The sequence below is a fragment of the Gobio gobio genome (genome assembly GCF_949357685.1).
Source record: "Gobio gobio genome assembly, chromosome: 17".
Classification (NCBI taxonomy): domain Eukaryota; kingdom Metazoa; phylum Chordata; class Actinopteri; order Cypriniformes; family Gobionidae; genus Gobio; species Gobio gobio.
The window spans coordinates 13,372,643-13,390,682 of NC_137110.1; the positions used below are offsets into that span (position 1 = coordinate 13,372,643).

General features: G+C 38.1%; 1 protein-coding gene across 3 annotated transcripts in view; it reads right to left on the reverse strand.

Moving 5' to 3' along the window:
- rad18 (RAD18 E3 ubiquitin protein ligase) overlaps positions 1-18,040 on the reverse strand; it is a 60,048-nt gene that overhangs the window by 13,359 nt on the left and 28,649 nt on the right. For all 3 annotated transcript variants that reach the window (XM_079840467.1, XM_079840468.1, XM_079840466.1), the window contains exons 10-11: positions 10,606-10,728; positions 5,203-5,341 (exon numbers count right to left, since the gene is read on the reverse strand). In XM_079840467.1, coding sequence (XP_079696593.1) covers positions 5,203-5,341; positions 10,606-10,728 — 262 coding nt within the window. The remainder of the gene's footprint in view (positions 1-5,202; positions 5,342-10,605; positions 10,729-18,040) is intronic.

An 18,040-nucleotide genomic window follows, 5' to 3' on the forward strand; every position in this document is an offset into this window, starting at 1 on the left:
TAAAAAAGTGGGAAACAAATTTAAATGTTTACATCTGTAGCCTGATGTAACTAAAGTAGCCTAACAGAGTTGCCATTGTTTATGTAATCATTAAACAGGCCAATAATAAATGTCAAATCATTATTGTAAAAAATAATGATTTAACATCATTGACAAGATTAAACCATGAATAAATAAACTTTGACTGGTACTTGTATCAACTATGGAAAATGTGTTGTGATAACCCTAGTTTGGAGCAGTATTAGGAAGTGCCAAAAAATCTACAAATGTTGATGGTACATCATTGATCACGTCACATGGATATTTGAAGCGATGAAATTGGAAAATTATCTCTAATGGTTGATATTCCTTTACGTCCAAGTTTACTTTTATTAGTATGAATTGTTATCAGTAGATTCAGGGAAAATTATGTTAATGGGAGCCTTAACAGCAACAAAAACCCCATTTTTAAATTAATGCCAGACTGATGTGCCCTAAAAAGCTTGTTTTTGTAAAATCTGTAATGTGGCACAGCTTGGCTCCAAAATGTATCACTGTGACCAATTTATAGCTGGACAACAGCCACTGAAGCTCTCATAGGATAAATACTTATATTGAACACTTTATAATTCCGTAGGGAAGCGATGTGTTTGTGTAGGAAAAATATCCATATTTATAAAGTAAAATATCTAGTAAGGCTGCGCAATATATCTAAATTATATCGCAAATGTACATATCGCAATATGTATATTGCAAGGGCACGCAATATCGGAATGATTTTAATAGGCTACTTCAACATTGTGAAAAGTGTACGTTTAAGGTCAACGCATATAGCAGAGAATAGATGGAGCACACGACTGTTACATATGTGACTAGCTTGACGTCAAAAATAGTTATTAAACACAATAACTTGCGAAAAACAACTACCTGCAGTCTCACGCTGTCTGCTGTCTGACACACACACTGAAACGTGCACACAAGTAGGGGTGGTTAATCTGTCTGATTTCCCGATTCGATTCGATTACGATTATTGAAGTCCCGATTCGATTACAGTCGATTTTCGATTATTAACGATTCTCGATTAGCGATTATTGATTTTCCATTTCACAACAGTAAACGAAAATACACTACAAAGTGATTGCAGTATAAAAAAAAAAGTCAGCTACTGAATTACTTAACTCTTTTATTGAGTAACAACAACTCAAAGCACTTGTCGTGTAGTGTCGTGTAGTTACACAGAAATGAATACATCACATTGTGTTGTGACTCATCAAGTTGAACTAAACAATAACAAATAAATGAAAGGCTTATTTCCTTTAGGAAGTAGATCAGAACTAACATACTGTAGAAATTGGACAATTTTCTTCTAGAAAGACAACGTGTTCAGGTGGAGGAAGACTGCAGGTTGCAGTCGAAACATGTCAAGGTAAAGAAGAAGTTTTTTCTCCACCTAAACACCTTGTCTTTCTAGAAGAAAATTGTCCAATTTAATCATTAAGACGACAAAATGAACATTTTTGAACAACTTACTGTAGCTTCAGCTTATATACTACTGTAGAACACAGTGACAAAATGTCAAGAGTGTGCGTGATGGATGCGGTGCGCGCGTGGACCGCTCGAGCTCCTCTCGTTCACGGGTATTTTTATAACCGGAGTTTTTCCTCCTCCATTTAAAAAAACAATCGCGTCCACATGAAAACGCAAAACCGCGCTATGATTGGCTGCCTGATTTCCACATGGGTCCCATCCACGGATGGATGCTATGGGCTCAGTGAAACCCTTCTACAAGTTTACGTTGGACTCAGTGACAGGTAACTGTACACATGGGCAGGCCGAAGTGGACTGAAGCTTCACACACTTGCCTTACTATGTTGTATTATTGCATTCTGGCGCCTCTGTTCTGCAATACAATGAGATAACTGCACATGTATCTGTATAGGCTACATGTGATAAGCGCTACTAGCAGAGTTATTAAAAGCTACGTCCGCCATTGCATAGACTCGACTCATGTAACGGCGTTAAACAAAAGCGATAACGGCACACAAACTGACGTCAAACAAAGGAGAGAACGGCGCACATTTTGACTTAACAAGCCTAAATCTCTGGTTTCACCATCCACACGACAACGCTGTAACCGAAGTTTCTAAAAAACTTCACCCTGGCCGGAGTTTTCAAAAAAGTCAGGTTTCAGTAACCGGATACTGCGTTTGCGTGTGGACAAAAAGCCAAACCGCATAAAAAAAGCTGCGGTTTTGAAAATACCCGTGTTCGTGTGGACAGGGCCAGACAAATGGGGAAAAAACGACAGAAGAAAAACGGGTTCGTGTCGGAGGAGTGTCGAGGCCCGTTCGGTTCCGTGAGCGGGAGCCGCATGTCGGTGCAGCGGAGCGGCGGAGCGCGGGACTCGAGCCCGGGGAGATCAGACGGGCCTGTCCGGTAAACACATCCCGTTATCAGACATCTGTGCTGCTTTAGTGTGGCGTTGTGTGTGTTTCCAGCATCAGTCCGGCTGTGTGTGTGTGTGTGTGTGTGTGTGTGTGTGTGTGTGTGTGTGTGTGTGTGTGTGTGTGTGTGTGTGTGTGTGTGTGTGTGTGTGTGTGTGTGTGTGTGTGTGTGTGTGTGTGTGATCCGCTCATCGCGTCCTCAGGATCGCCTTTATTCCCGCGAATGTGCGCGTCGATGTGTGTCATGCTCGCTCATCTGACACGCTCATAAATCTGCGGATTGAAGGCGTTTATTCGGTGCGTGAATCTGAGCCGTGCTAACGCGCTAATGCTAATGTGCCTGAGCTCCAGAGGAGGCGAGGCGGGAGGATTTCTAGAGTGTTCCCTCAGAATCATCTCAGCATTAACGACAGATTTACATTCATCTAATGAACACACACACACACACGGTGGTAGTGTCAGGTTTAGATAAATAAAAAAAATAGATTTTTGAAAATGTAATTATCGATTCATACTCGTCCATAACATACTCGCGATTAATCGATAATCGATTTTTTTCACCACCCCTACACACAAGCTGTTCTTTTTTCGTGTCTTGTTACACACTCAAACTGTCAATGCTTTCTTTTCCCAGAGAAAATGTGAAAACACACAAATTATATCATTCTGTTTTTAAATATTTTTTTTATATTATTTAATTAGATTTTACACACTTAAAGCAATATCGTATCGCATATCGAATATCACATTATTTAACAAGGATAACGCGTATCGCATTTTCCTTCAATATCGCACAGCCCTAGTTTCCGCCAGATCGGAAAAATTATAACTGGTGTGCAATGTCGTCAGACGTAGAGTAAGCATTTTGAACTGCGAGAGGCACTACACTTTTTCCGTAAGTTGAATACGGAAGGCGATCTGATACTTCAAGTATTTGTAATTGAAGACATAGCCCCATTACTCTGCTATATTCTTTCTGAGTTTAAATAAATCTTAAATTGTTTTTGTTGTGAAAAAAAAATAAAAAAAGCTAATGCAATAAATTCCAATAATAGAACAAAATGACTCTGAATAGATCCTAATGAGAAAAGCAAAAAGAAGCTCTCAATCACCTAAATATCAAAAAGTATGTGAAAGCCTGAGATAAAAAAAAATTCTCAGAATCCATTTCCTCAGTGACTGACAAGTTCTTTTCTGCCAAAGTTAACATCCCCCACCTTGACCTAAACAGCTCACAGGATGATTACAGAGCAAAAGACCTGTCAATATTGCTTTAAAAACAGCAGGAAATTGGCTAATTTGCTGAGAGAGGAAGTGAGCCAATGAAAAATTGTGCGAGACAGTCAGGAACAGAGAGCATAGGGAGGGCACTGGAAATGATTTAGAATGTTTCCACACCTGAACGTGTTCTCAATCTCAGGATTCCAATAACAGTGATATTTAATACTAGAGATGTGGACGCATGTCAGGTTGTTGTCGAATGGTATTCATTTCATCACACAATCCAAGACGAATCAAAGCAAGTCCAAGGATCTATTCAAATGGCTAAATGAAATGTATACTTGTTATCAAGAGCACATTTAGGTGTATACCTAACGGATTAAGTATTAAAAAAAAATTAAGCTCCTCTGACTGAATTTAAACTGAATAATAAATACCAAGTTATGTTACAGTCAGTAACATTCTAATAGTATGTACATTATTATCCATCATCAATCGCTACTTACGCTAAATGAAATAAAATATAGTACCACCGCGTAGTGGTGATTCCTTAGTTATTTTTTTGTTATTGACGTTTTAAATCAGACTACTTGTCCAGTCGGGCAAGTAAAATTCTCTTTTACTTGCCCCTTCAAAAAATTCCTTCTCTCTTCAGCTCTATACATTTTGCGCTAGTTAGCTCCCTGTCACGTGACATTGGAGCACAGTAAAAGGGAGTAATTGACTGCTAATATTAACCAACCTAAAGTCTGCTTTAAGGTTAAAGAGCGTGAAGATGAAGTTTAATTGGTTATGTGATAGAACAGTGGACCGGCCACTGTATCCTCTCCCAGGAGGCACATGCTGTGCAGTAACTAGCCAACGTTTTGTAGAGAAATGAAAACCGGTCACAACAACAATTATTTGCACTCGCACAAATGCTCCCAAATACTTTGAGATTGCACAGATTTAATTTCAGGCACATATGTGACCAAAATGGCTGCAATTTCAAATGTTGAGATATATATATATATATATATATATATATATATATATATATATATATATATATATATATATATATATTTAGATGTCAGGGATTAGATCACATCAAATAAATTTGCTAAAATGTGCTTATATATTTAAAAAAAAGAATATTTTTTCAAGGGCATGCTGTATTCTGAATATATCAATGGCTAAAACACATTGGTAGACAAAAATCTCAGCAACTTAGCATGACCTCGCATGCCTCTTGTTTAAAGGGATAGGTTACCCAAAATGAAAATTCTCATCATCCTCTACTAACCCTCATGCCATTCAAAACAAAAAAACATATTTTAAGAACAAACTAAAATATTTTGTGAAATGTCTTAGTTATTTTTTGCTCATACAATTTCTAGACAATGGTGACCAAAATTGTTCTACAAAATAACTTTTGTTCTGCAAGAGAAAGTAAGTCATACAGGTTTGAAACGACATGAGGGTGAATAAAAGACAGAATTTTCCTTTTTTGATGAACTATCCCTTTATTGACTAAATACAAGGGTGGAAATAATGGTTTGCTTTTAAACAGAAGTACCTGCTGACTGACAATTCGCTGATTGTAGGGCTTGATGATCTTGATGGAAGCTCAATTACCCCATCCATCGCTTCACTCTTTACCTCCAGCAGTGCAGAAACAAGAGGCTGAGGAGTGTTCTGAATGCGGTTGTGTGCACCTGTTGCAAAGACATTGAAAAACATTTCAATTGCGTACACACCTCTAGAATAAAATTATGTGCAAAAACTTTATGAAATAAGCCCTTTTAAAAAAATAAACTTTTAATAAATATTTGTCAAGTAGATGTAGTCAGGGTTCAAAATTCCTCATCGAGGGCCAATTGTGAGTAAAAATTGGTCTTGCTCAGTAAACAAGTTACTCATCATATGCATCACATCAAAAGCCACACTAACAAAGGTCTGTGCTTCTTGCCACAAATAAGAAAGATTCACACGATACACACATTATCGATACACAGTTACACACCCTATGTAATGTATTTTTTGGTAAATACAGTTTGATGTTTTAGGAAAATTACGAAAAAGGTATTTTCGTAATAAATCAACACACCTCAGATCAATTTTGGCACAATCTTTAGTAGAGAACTGACAATTCCAAAATCCATTGCAACAAATCTGATTGTGCTGGAACTGACTGATAAAGAGATAACCAATCCAGACTGCCAAGTCGTATATTTCTACACCGCAAACTGCTTATTGACTCTGAAGTCCATCTATAGAGCCATTAATGCTTTGGTGATAACAGCATGAGGCTGGCACCTTATCATCAGAGTAGGTGATGGGTCTACAGGCTCTTGTTTACTGCGAATGTCAAGGTGCCGCACAAAAGTACTTACATTTCAAACAGTGTTTATGTGTGTGTGTAAATGAAATGGGCTGTACATAGCAACACTGTCAGTACAGTGGTTGTAGATTTGAGATGTTTACGAATTTTCTTTATTTCTGCATACATTCTTCATCCTCCAGGTCATAAAACTAGATAAAGATAGTCTAATTAAACAAATAACACAAAACATTGAATATTTTAGCTCGTTTATCAAGTAAAATGGTCCAATATTCAATGTCTTTGCTGGAAAAAGTATGTGAACCTTTTCCTTGGGAGCAGCAATAATGCAACCAAGTGCTTCAATAAACTTTGGATAGGTCCTGCACATCAGATTGGAGCAATTTTGGTCCATTCCTCCAGACAACACTGTTTTTTTTCTCAGTGATGTTGAGCTTCCGGTGTCAGCTCACAGACTTGACACTTTAACGTTCCCCTCTTAAACTTTTTGGTATAATGCCGAATTTATATTTCCGGCAATGATGGCAAGTGATTGTGATCCAGAAACTGCAAAGCAGCCCCTAATTACACTGTCACCAACTTGTTTCACTGTTCATAAAATTATATATTGAATGCAAGTTTGTTTTGCCAAATGTAACGCTTCTCATTTAAAGTAAAAAAGACCTGTTTACCTGTTTTAAAATTCATAAAATACACGTAAACCCAAATTTCAAAGGCCTGTTTAAATGATTAAAACTAGAGGCATATCTTAACTTTAAGGTTCCTTTTATCATATAAACTACCTATATACAGCATGTTATACAGTGAGGAAAATAAGTATTTGAACACCCTGCACCCTGCACCTAACATTTTGCAAGTTCTCCCACTTAGAAATCATGGAGGGGTCTGAAATTGTCATCGTAGGTGCATGTCCACTGTGAGAGACAAAATCTACAAAAAAAAAATCTAGAAATCACAATGTATGATTTTTTTAACTATTTATTTGTATGATACAGCTGCAAATAAGTATTTGAACACCTGAGAAAATCAATGTTAATATTTGGTACAGTAGCCTTTGTTTGCAATTACAGAGGTCAAACATTTCCTGTAGTTTTTCACCAGGTTTGCACTGCAGGAGGGATTTTGGCCCACTCCTCCACACAGATCTTCTCTAGATCAGTCAGGTTTCTGGCCTGTCGCTAAGAAACACGGAGTTTGAGCTCCCTCCAAAGATTCTCTATTGGGTTTAGGTCTGGAGACTGGGTAGGCCACGCCAGAACCTTGATATGCTTCTTACAGAGCCACTCCTTGGTTATCCTGGCTGTGTGCTTCGGGTCATTGTCATGTTGGAAGACCCAGCCTCGACCCATCTTCAATGCTCTAACTGAGGGAAGGAGGTTGTTCCCCAAAATCTCGCAATACATGGCCCCGGTCATCCTCTCCTTAATACAGTGGTCGCCCTGTCCCATGTGCAGAAAAACACCCCCAAAGCATACCACCTCCATGCTTCACAGTAGGGATGGTGTTCTTGGGATGGTACTCATCATTCTTCTTCCTCCAAACACGTTTAGTGGAATTATGACCAAAAAGTTCTATTTTGGTCTCATCTGACCACATGACTTTCTCCCATGACTTCTCTGGATCATCCAAATGGTCATTGGCAAACTTAAGACGGGCCTGGACATGTGCTGGTTTAAGCAGGGGAACCTTCCGTGCCATTCATGATTTCAAACCATGACGTCTTTGTGGTTTACCAACAGTAACCTTGGAAACGGTGGTCCCAGCTCTTTTCAGGTCATTGACCAGCTCCTCTCGTGTAGTTCTGGGCTGATTTCTCACCTTTCTTAGGATCAGTGAGACCCCACGAGGTGAGATCTTGCATGGAGCCCCAGTCCGAGGGAGATTGACAGTCATGTTTAGCTTCTTCCATTTTCTAATAATTGCACCAACAGTGGACCTTTTTTCACCAAGCTGCTTGGCAATTTCCCTGTAGCCCTTTCCAGCCTTGTGGAGGTGTACAATTTTGTCTCTAGTGTCTTTGGACAGCTCTTTGGTCTTGGCCATGTTATTAGTTGGATTCTTACTGATTGTATGGGGTGGACAGGTGTCTTTATGCAGCTAACGACCTCAAACAGGTGCATCTAATTTAGGAAAATAAAGGGAGTGGAGGTGGACATTTTAAAGGCAGACTAACAGGTCTTTGAGGGTCAGAATTCTAGCTGATAGACAGGTGTTCAAATACTTATTTGCAGCAGTATCATACAAATAAATAGTTAAAAAATCATACATTGTGATTTCTGGATTTTATTTTTTAGATTATGTCCCTCACAGTGGACATGCACCTATGATGACAATTTCAGACCCCTCCATGATTTCTAAGTTGGAGAACTTGCAAAATAGAAGGGTGTTCAAATACTTATTTACCTCACTGTATGTGTGTTTTGGACAGAGGGGAACACGGTCGCATTAACAGCCGATATATGCTGCCCATCATAAATCAAACCCAGTAACTTTGTCTCGGTAAGCCTTTCTCTGCAAGCATGTGAAACAACGAGCCACTAGGATTTCTCTCCTCTTCTGACATAGAAAGAGGATCTTATAATATTACCGCCTCTTAATCTGCATGTTTCCACCCACAGCGAACAAGACCCTAGTGTGTATTTGACAGTTTAAAGGGGTCATGAACTGCGTTTTTTTATTGTTTTATGATGTTTCCTGGGGTGCACTTATAATGTTAGAATGCTTTTTACATAAAAAAAATTGTCAAATTATAAATAAGGCATTTTTCCAACTCCGATTTTAGCCTTCTGCTCTGAACGCTCCGTTTTAAGGGGTGTGTCCGCTGGGAGACTTCAGTGTAAACACCCAGTGTGATTGGCTAAGCTCTTTCCATTTGAAATAGCATTACTCTCTCTTTTAGAGCGTTTTTACTATTACTGCTCTCATTGTTAACTAATCGTGAAAAGTGTTGCATTACATTTAGATCAATGCCATTATATTAAGATCGTGGCATGAAAGGTAGCAGTGATGATCATTGTAGCGGATCGCACAGCATGAAAACAGTGATCTCGTCATTGCAACTCAGTTTCTGTACACTAACGAATGCTTTCGTCTTCACTAACAGTGCGAACATGATATAGTTAAGAGATTCGTTGAATAAAACGGGAGTCACTGATAAACTCTCCTGATTGATTGACAGCTCCAGCGCGCGCTACTCAAAAGATTGCAACGGGAGCTTTCTTTGATCACTTTCCTTATAGAATTTAATCACCGTTAAATAACAGATTATTTTCATCATACTAAGAGAAAAAACGCAAGTTGATGTTTAGTCACTGGTCTGATTTACTGACACGCAGACAAAGAACATCTGACTACATGAATCTCATGTCAGATCAGACATTAGAATGAACACAGTTACTTACATGTTGCATTACTGTTGAACCCAATCACTGCACAATATTTTGTAATCCTCAACAGCATGTTTATTGCTTTGTAGCTCGATGGTTTAACACTTGGCCTATGTTACCTGCGCAAATCGGTGGGCGGGGCTAAACAGGCAGTGATGAAGTAGGCATTGATCTTCTTCTGCAGAGGCGGTGTTTCACCACACAATGACGTCAAGGTGTGGCATATTCTGAAATCGATCGTTTGCTGGGCCTGGTGTCTATAAAAGCTTTTCTTTGACTAATAAGGACGTTTTTAGCTCTGAAGCTTACAGGATATTCTTATATTACCATGACCTTTTATATATCAAAAGCTCAAGGGAAAGGTGATTTCTCAATTCAGGACCCCTTTAAACAACAAAAAGTGAGAAAGAATTACTCACGAGACTTGACATCTGACAGCTAGTTGTCTGTGTTCTTCAGATAAGTGCGCTCAGAAAATGATCCATTAGAAGTTTAATCTAATATATAGCTTTAAAACGTGTGGAAATAATAAACTTTAAGGATGAAAGAAAAACTATTCTATCCGTGAGAGTGATCGCAATATAGATAATCAAAACCAAGCAGATGTCTTTTTAGTATTTGGCAGAGAATCCGATTGAGGCAGGAACTGTGTGGAGAGGGAGAGGCATGCAGCAGCTCATTTGCATTTAAAGGCACATGCACAAAAAAAGCCTGTTCTTGACTGTGGTCAGAAATGGGTTTTTACTAGCCTGGTCCGCTCAATTTTCATTTTCCTTCAGTACTCCGTCTGGGATTGCGGTATATTCTCTGGTTTTCTCCGGGCAAATTTTAACCAGTCTAATCAGCGAACAGAGGGAGTGGCTGAGAACGATGACGTTGATGTCGTGCGCTAGTTTGAGATGACATGCGCCACGACCAAACGTTAGCGATTGGTTATGGCAGATCCAGAGCGGCTCTGGGCAGATCCAATAGTTTTAAACTTCAACAGAGTTCCCGCCTTCAAGGAAGTAAACGCTTGTCAATGGAGAGTGGCCAGACTCTCTGTACAAATGAAATGTACGAGAGTTTGGTAGGACTAGGCTAGGTATTTACAGCATGGATTTATAAATGATCTGTGGGGTATTCAGCTGAAACTTCACAGACACATTCTGGGGACACCTGAGACTTAAATTACATCTTGTAAAAATGGGCATAATAGGTCCCCCCTTAAAGTAACATCCTTAAGCACAATCTGAAAAGAGAAAAATGTGACCTTTGGAGTCTGTCTCTTCTGTTGACATCCCCTCTTCTTGTTTGATCAGTGCTCTCTTGGCTGTCTCCAGACGACCTCTGACCTGGGCAACCAAACGGGAAAATTCGCTACTGTGCTGCTTACCTAAAAAAAGAAATAAAAGGCAGAGAAGTACAGCGTTTTGTACTAAATTTAACTGTATTTTAGGAATAAGTATAAGAAATTAAGTGATAAGTTAATTTTTAATCAAAACTTCTGAATCATGAAAAATAAGCATTTTTTATACCAAAGAATATTTCAGGAAGCAAATCATTATTAGATTGTGATAAAAGATTAATTGGACAATTTTTTGCAATAGCACTGATGAATAAGATCAGGAACGTGTATTGAAGTAAATATGGTGAATATTTTATGCTGACTTTTTACTATTTAGCCTGGAATATTGCATCAAATAATAACAAATAATTAACAAATTATATAAATGTCAAAATTAACTAACAAAAACAAATAGACAAAAGGAAAATCTGAATACAACGTACTGAAAAATGATAGAGGATTATACTTTAATCTTAGCCTTCTCTTCTAACAGAGAATGAACCCTGCAATGGAAAATAACAGTAACTCTGAAAGCGCTGACATAAGGCAGACCATGATAAATGTAGTGGTGAAAACCAACAGAAGCAGATGAAAGATCATGTGCTTTTAAAATCACGTCAGCCTAAAGACCCAAGAAGAGATCAGTTGAAATAATGACGACTGAAGAACTGCAGGAGAAAAGATCCAGATATCCAGCACAGCTCACTATCACAGAAGCACATTGATTTTAAACAGCAGACCCTGACATGCATCTGTGTCTGATTTTAATACTGCATATGAATCCTGTTTCTATTCCTAGTATATTTGATATAACTGAACAGGCCTAAGGGCTAAATTGATCAGATTTGCATTTTATCCTCAGCACACGTATAAGGTTGCCATTTGTGATTTCAGGGAAATTATGTATTTTCACTTACAACAAATTTGTCCAGCAGGGGCTTGTTAGACTTAAGGCTCCATTTTTAGACATTAAAGGGTTACTTCAGTGATTTAGCATGAAGCTTTGTATCAGAAACCCGGTAGTATATTCAAATTATGGTACTTTTCCCCCTCAAATCCCCCTGAGACGAGAGAATTATGCATATTATTTCTGGAAAAAATCCTCCGATGACGCAAATATTGTAATTTTGCGTCATCTGAGGATTTTTTTGGCCAGAGGCTGGAGACTACAGGAGCTAGTTCCGCATGTTATAGAGGGATCTCACTCACAGAATGTAAATGAGCACGGTCGCTCGGCTCGGGCATTAATAACGGAGCAGTGTAGAGCAAAGTGAGTGTTTCAACTTTTCAATGAATTCCTATGAAAGTTAAGCTTCCATAGGCATGATCTGAAAACGCGGCAGACTGGACTGACCCTGAATGACTGCCGCGCTTACCTCAGCTCTGCTCAGCTCTTCGCTCTCGTGATGAATTAAATCTGACTCCTGCTGCGTCTGTGCAGCGACTTTCGCTTGGCTCACTCAAACTTTATTGAAAAGACACATTCAGTTTTTAATTGTAGTGTCTATTCTCTAACTGAACGAAATTATTGTATTAGTATAAAAATCAAAACGACGGTGGGGGCAGTGTCATGGTGTGCACGTGATAACCAGTAGGCGTGGCTTTGGGAGTGGCCTCGTAAGGCAGCGAAGCAAGTGCATTCTGGGAGTTGTTGTCTTTCATCCACGAGACAAAAATACATTTTCTGGCTTTTCTCAGTCTAGAAGGCACCAAATTCAAAAATAATTTCACATTTCTACTACATAAATGACTTATATACACATTCAACTTCCCAGCGCTGAAGTACCCCTTTAAAACTGAAAAATTAGCAACATTACTCATATAAATGTTATTTTAACTCCACACTGTTGTTACTCACTGAAAACACTAGAATGTGGCCTCAATCTCAATTATACATGGTGTGCATTAGTCAATCTTTGTGGCAAGGTAGCCTGATATCTGTTCTAACGCTTCAAACTGCTGAAAGTCAATTTTGGCAATTCCATTAGAAACCCTATTTAGTGCCATTTTTCACAAACCACTGCTGGCTAATCACAGAATTGCTAAATAGGGAACTTTATCTCACTTGTTTTCTCACTTATCTGACTTGTTGACTGTAGTCAACTGCAATTACAGCCTTTTTATGTGGGCAAAGCTTCCAAGGAATCCAAGAAATAATTTCTCAAACCAAATACTATTACAGAAAAAAAAAACACATTCAAAATTCCCAAGAACCCATGGTGATACACTGTGTGAAAACACACTCGTTTTAAATTTTTTTGAGCATTTGTACATCCTGTATTTTTAATATTTTGAATGCTGTACCATGCTGAGAGTTGATTAACTGCTGTTTCTCTGTTGAACTGCAATTTTTCACAGAATACATAAAAGTATCTAACATGCTGTACACAGGATGCAGACCTTAATAAAAAATGTTTTAACCCTAGCCATGTCACCCACCAGCAGGATTTGATCTCTGTCTCTTCTTGCACAAGTCATTTTTGCGCTGAAGACACTCCGTAAAGAATGAAACCAGACCCCTCTTCCAGAGCAAACACCCTTTTATACTGTGAAAACACAGTCATATCAAACAGACAGTTCTTAATTGTATTCATTTTTGCTATAGTCAGAAAAGGCTGCTACACACTCCAAAAAAGTTGGAACGAGGCAAAATAAAAGTGAAAATCTTATAGAATATCCAGGTTAAACTCAATAAGCAGATGAATTGATAATCGGTGAGGGTATTGTGATTGAGTGTAAAATGAGCACCACAGTCTTTGCAAGCAAAGATGGGTCATGGCTCATCACTTTGAGTCAAATAATATGAGAGAATTCACATTTCTAAATGCAAGATTGAAAATAATTTAGGTCCTTCACCTTCTACCATACATAATATTGTGAAAATATTCAGGGAATTCTGAGAAATCTCACTCCGTGTAGGGCAGGGCAGGAAACCTATGTTGAATGTGCGTGACCTTTGAGCCCTCAGTCCACATTTCAGATGGTTTTTGGGGAAAAAACAGACTTTGAGTTCTCAGTCCCAAAGATGAAAGGGACCATCCAGACTTTCATCAGCGACAGGTACAAAAGCAAACATCTTCCATGGTATGGGGGTGCATCAGTGCTAACGGCATGGGCAACTTGCATATATTGGAATTTAATGGCATCAAAATTAGATCTTTCCTGGGAGGCAAGACAATGCCAGGGCTCATTCAGCATGTGCTACAACAGAGTTGTTTCTAGACACTCTACACCGTAGAAGGGATGTGCTTGACTGCCTGCCTGCAGACCAGATCTGTCTCTTATTGAAAATGTATGGCCCATCATGAAAAGGAGAAACCGACAACAATGACCACAGACTGCTGAGCAGCTGTCTTGTATCAGGCGAGATAGGGCAAAAATTCCACCTGCAAAACGTCAACAATTAGTATCCTCAATTCCCAAACATTTAAACATTTTAATTAAAAGGAAAGCTGATATGATGGTTGTAAACATTCCTCGGTCTCAACTTTCTTGGAATGCGTTGCAGCCATCAAAATTGGTTGATATTTACAAAATGCACAAGTTGGTCAGTGAAAACTTTGAAAAACCTTTCTTTGTACTTTTGTCAGTTAAATAAACGTTAAAAGAGAATTTAAAAAAACTGATTCTTGATTTTATTGCATTTGGGGTTGTAGTACAACAACTAAAAAGAGTGATCTATGGATAGATAACACAGCCTACTTTTAAAATGCTACAACCCTTTCAACCTGAAAGCATTGGAGCATTACCGAAAGCTAATGGATTAGAGCCCTGCACGGTCCTCAAATCTAGGCCCTAGCCCAGGCCTGGCCCGAGACGCTCAGGCCCTAGCCCGGCCCGTGTCCGACAGCGTATATCACTTCTCTGCCAGAGTCCCACTGGAGCCCGTTTTTTTTTTATCCTCCCTATTACACACTACTGTTGCAGCTATTAAAATAGGTCAGTTTTGTTTTTAATGTCAGTAGCTATATTTCATTTTGTTTCTTCATTAAGTTAATTTGGAAAAATGTTTGGAGCGTTTTATGTTTGTTCAAATAAAGGTTGTTTTTTTAAGTAATGACCAAGTGGCCAGCGGCTGACAGGGCGTTAACTACATATTTGATAAATTTAACCTCTCAAAACAACACTTGACTTGTCTTGCCTATAATAAAATCCATAGATATAAAACACTTCAAGCATATCAAAATGTTAGTTTAAACGTTTACCAATCTCCACCACAGTAAAACAGGCATTTTTGACAAGCTGAGGCAACGGCGCTCGCAAACGAAATGGCTATACATTCTAAACAAATATCTTAATTTACAAATGTGATTTAAACAACCAGATTTACACTTGTCCAGTTTTGTCTGAAATGGGTCCCAGATCACCTTCTGAATTGGTTTGTTTGAGTGATCGGATATAAATCCGTCTCGAAAGAATTTCACAACCGGATAGATATCTGATCAGAGAAAACAAATGAAGTTAGCAGGTGTAAAAAAAAATAACTCTTGCAGCTGCGCCGAAGGAACGCTCACTGTGCGAGCCAGTCTCGAGAGTCGCGGTAGCATGGTCTCATGTTGTTTCCACCAGCGCAACACATCTCATAGTTTATTTTAATTAATGTCTAAAATATAAAATGAAGGATAAGCCTAAAACAGGCCCGAAGCCCAGCCCGTGTGTGAGGTATGACGTGAAAATTGGCCCGAAGCCCGGCCCTATGGGTGTAAAAAAGTCGGGGCCCGTCGGGCTCTATAATGGATAGCTTTCTCCCTCTATTTCAGACCTCCAGACCTATTTCAGAGAAGAAAAAATAAAAATAAAAACCTTCACAGCAGATCTGGAATTTAACAAGTTCTTATTTAGTCAGTCTATATTAACATCCTAAAACAAATACTAAGAAGTGGGTGAAGTGTCACAGTGTTATATGACATGCAATGTCTAAATATTCTTTTTCATACTCAAGACACATTGTCATACTCAGGACACTCAGAAGAGAAATCTGAGGCTTCTTCATGGAAAACAAATGATTTACTGTGGAAAAAAGCAGGATCAAATCTGATAATGGTAAATCATCCGACAAGCTCTTGAGTTTAGTATCTTTGTGTATCTATATTATAACAAACGCATAAAGATAAAGAAAAAGGATTACAAGTGTAATGACTAGCAGAACTGACATCTATAAACAATGCTATGGTGTACAAACTAAACAGACTCTGCATCAGAATCATCCAAGAAAATACATTTCTCCATGTAACACACGTGCCAAAATTGTTAATGCATGTACAAGAAAACAGATCACTGCTCTGTTGCTTTTCATTTACTCATTTCTGACAGACAAAGTGGAGATGGTTGGGTTCAATATGGGTAAATAAAAGGTATAATGCAATATGTATGTGCATTTTCAAGAGAGAAAAAAAATTGTGTCCTAGTAAACGTACAGCCCCTAGTGGAAAGGACATTAAAATATTCCCCAATAATTTAAATTGGGTTTCTCTATTTCTACAGTGCTTACACATTCAATCGCAATTGAATTTGAGGTTGCATTTGAAGGCTGCATACGCCATTGAGGTGGTCCCATTTAAGAAAAGTTATCATTAAATAGCAAAAGTAAGAAATTACAATATTTTACACCTCACAAGGAATAACAGTCAGTTATGTTTACTTAAAAAAAAATAAGATCATTGATGACGTATGCAGCCTTCAATTGCGACCCCCGGAGGATGCAGCCTTCCAAATGAGACGCAGCTATGGTTTATTAGTGGTTACATTTTGTTTAATATAAAAATTTTAACTTTTAGTTGTTCATTATTTAGAACCATTTTAACTGAGCCATAATCAATTTTTTATTCTGCAAATGATCGACAACCTTTTCAAACATCCATGAAACTAAATACAAATGAATAAATTAAGAAATACATGGATAGATCACTGAATACATATTTTCACTGTTGCTTAAAAGGTCAACTTGTGTTTCATTTATTTAAGATGAATCTATTGTATAGTAAAGCTAGATTTCTGGGTGTGTGTCTTATTCACCCCGTGTCATTACCCCAGCGGACACTCCATGAGGCTGGTGAATCACCAAGCCCTTTTGATGATTAATCAAGAGTTTATCTCACCATGGCTCTATTTATAGAACCCCTCTATGCTGCGCATCAATATTTCAACATCCTGTCTCAGACATCACAGTCTGGCTTTTCTAATCACACCGTGGCTTACGTCTTTTTACATGACAATTATGGACCATGTTTTCACACTTTTACACCAATTAGACCAATCCACCTTAAATAGCTCTGTTTCTAATGTTGTCCTCTGGGAGAAGGTTGTTAGTGTAAGTGGCTTTTCATTAAGACAGAGACGCCATGAGGACTAGCAGCTGTAACCTATGCATGTCAAACAGAAACATGGTTTGAGCACTAGGGACTAAACCTTAGAGTTGAGGATAACAGAGGACACAACATTAGGATAAGTGAAGACATATGTGAGGATAAACATTCATAAACATAACCAATTAAAGGAACCAATAGAAAAGAAAACTTTCTTCTAGGGCAGGGCGATATGGCTGAAAACTGTATCACGATATAAGTGTTTCATATCGATAATTATTGATATTTTTTATGACCTATTTAAATTAAGGACCAGGAGAATTTTTTTTTACATTTAAACATTTTTATTTTAAACTTAACCTTCCTCTGATTATAATCCCCTCAGGTTATAAAGGCAGAAATGTCAACACAACCATGGAAAACACTCAAATAATTAAAATGTAAACACAAGTCTAAAGTCACAATGAACACTTAACTATCTCTTAACATTAAGGTGCAGTGCCTCCGTTATTTCTTTGTAACTGTTACCATTAAGATGCTTTGTCATAAGGCACTGATGCAGAGTACCTCTCCATGTCGTTTCAAAGTCAAGAATAGCACAACGGTGAGAGCGTTGAGTATAAACACGTCCCCAAACGGATGAGGCGAACTTGCTTCGCAACCTCTGGTTTCTTCAGACGAAGAAAAAAAAAATTTATCGAACATTTTTTATTGATATCGATTACGTGTCTATCGCGATACATATCGTTATCGTTTTATCGCCCAGCACAACTTTCTTCCATGGAACCCAATACAAAACGATGATTTCAAGCTTAAAAAAAAAGATTTGAAAAATACCTTAAAAAAAATGGCATAGTGCAAAAGTCTTATGGACTGTTTTATGTTTCAAGTCTTCTGAATTCATACAATAGCTTTTATTAAAAAAATATAAAAAAAAAGAATAATGATAATCATCTACTCTATTAGTCTGTTAACTGCTAAATGGTACAAGTCAGCCTAATTGTGAATGAATCTTTCAGATCAGTTTTTAGAAGCAGACCAATTGAATGAAAAGA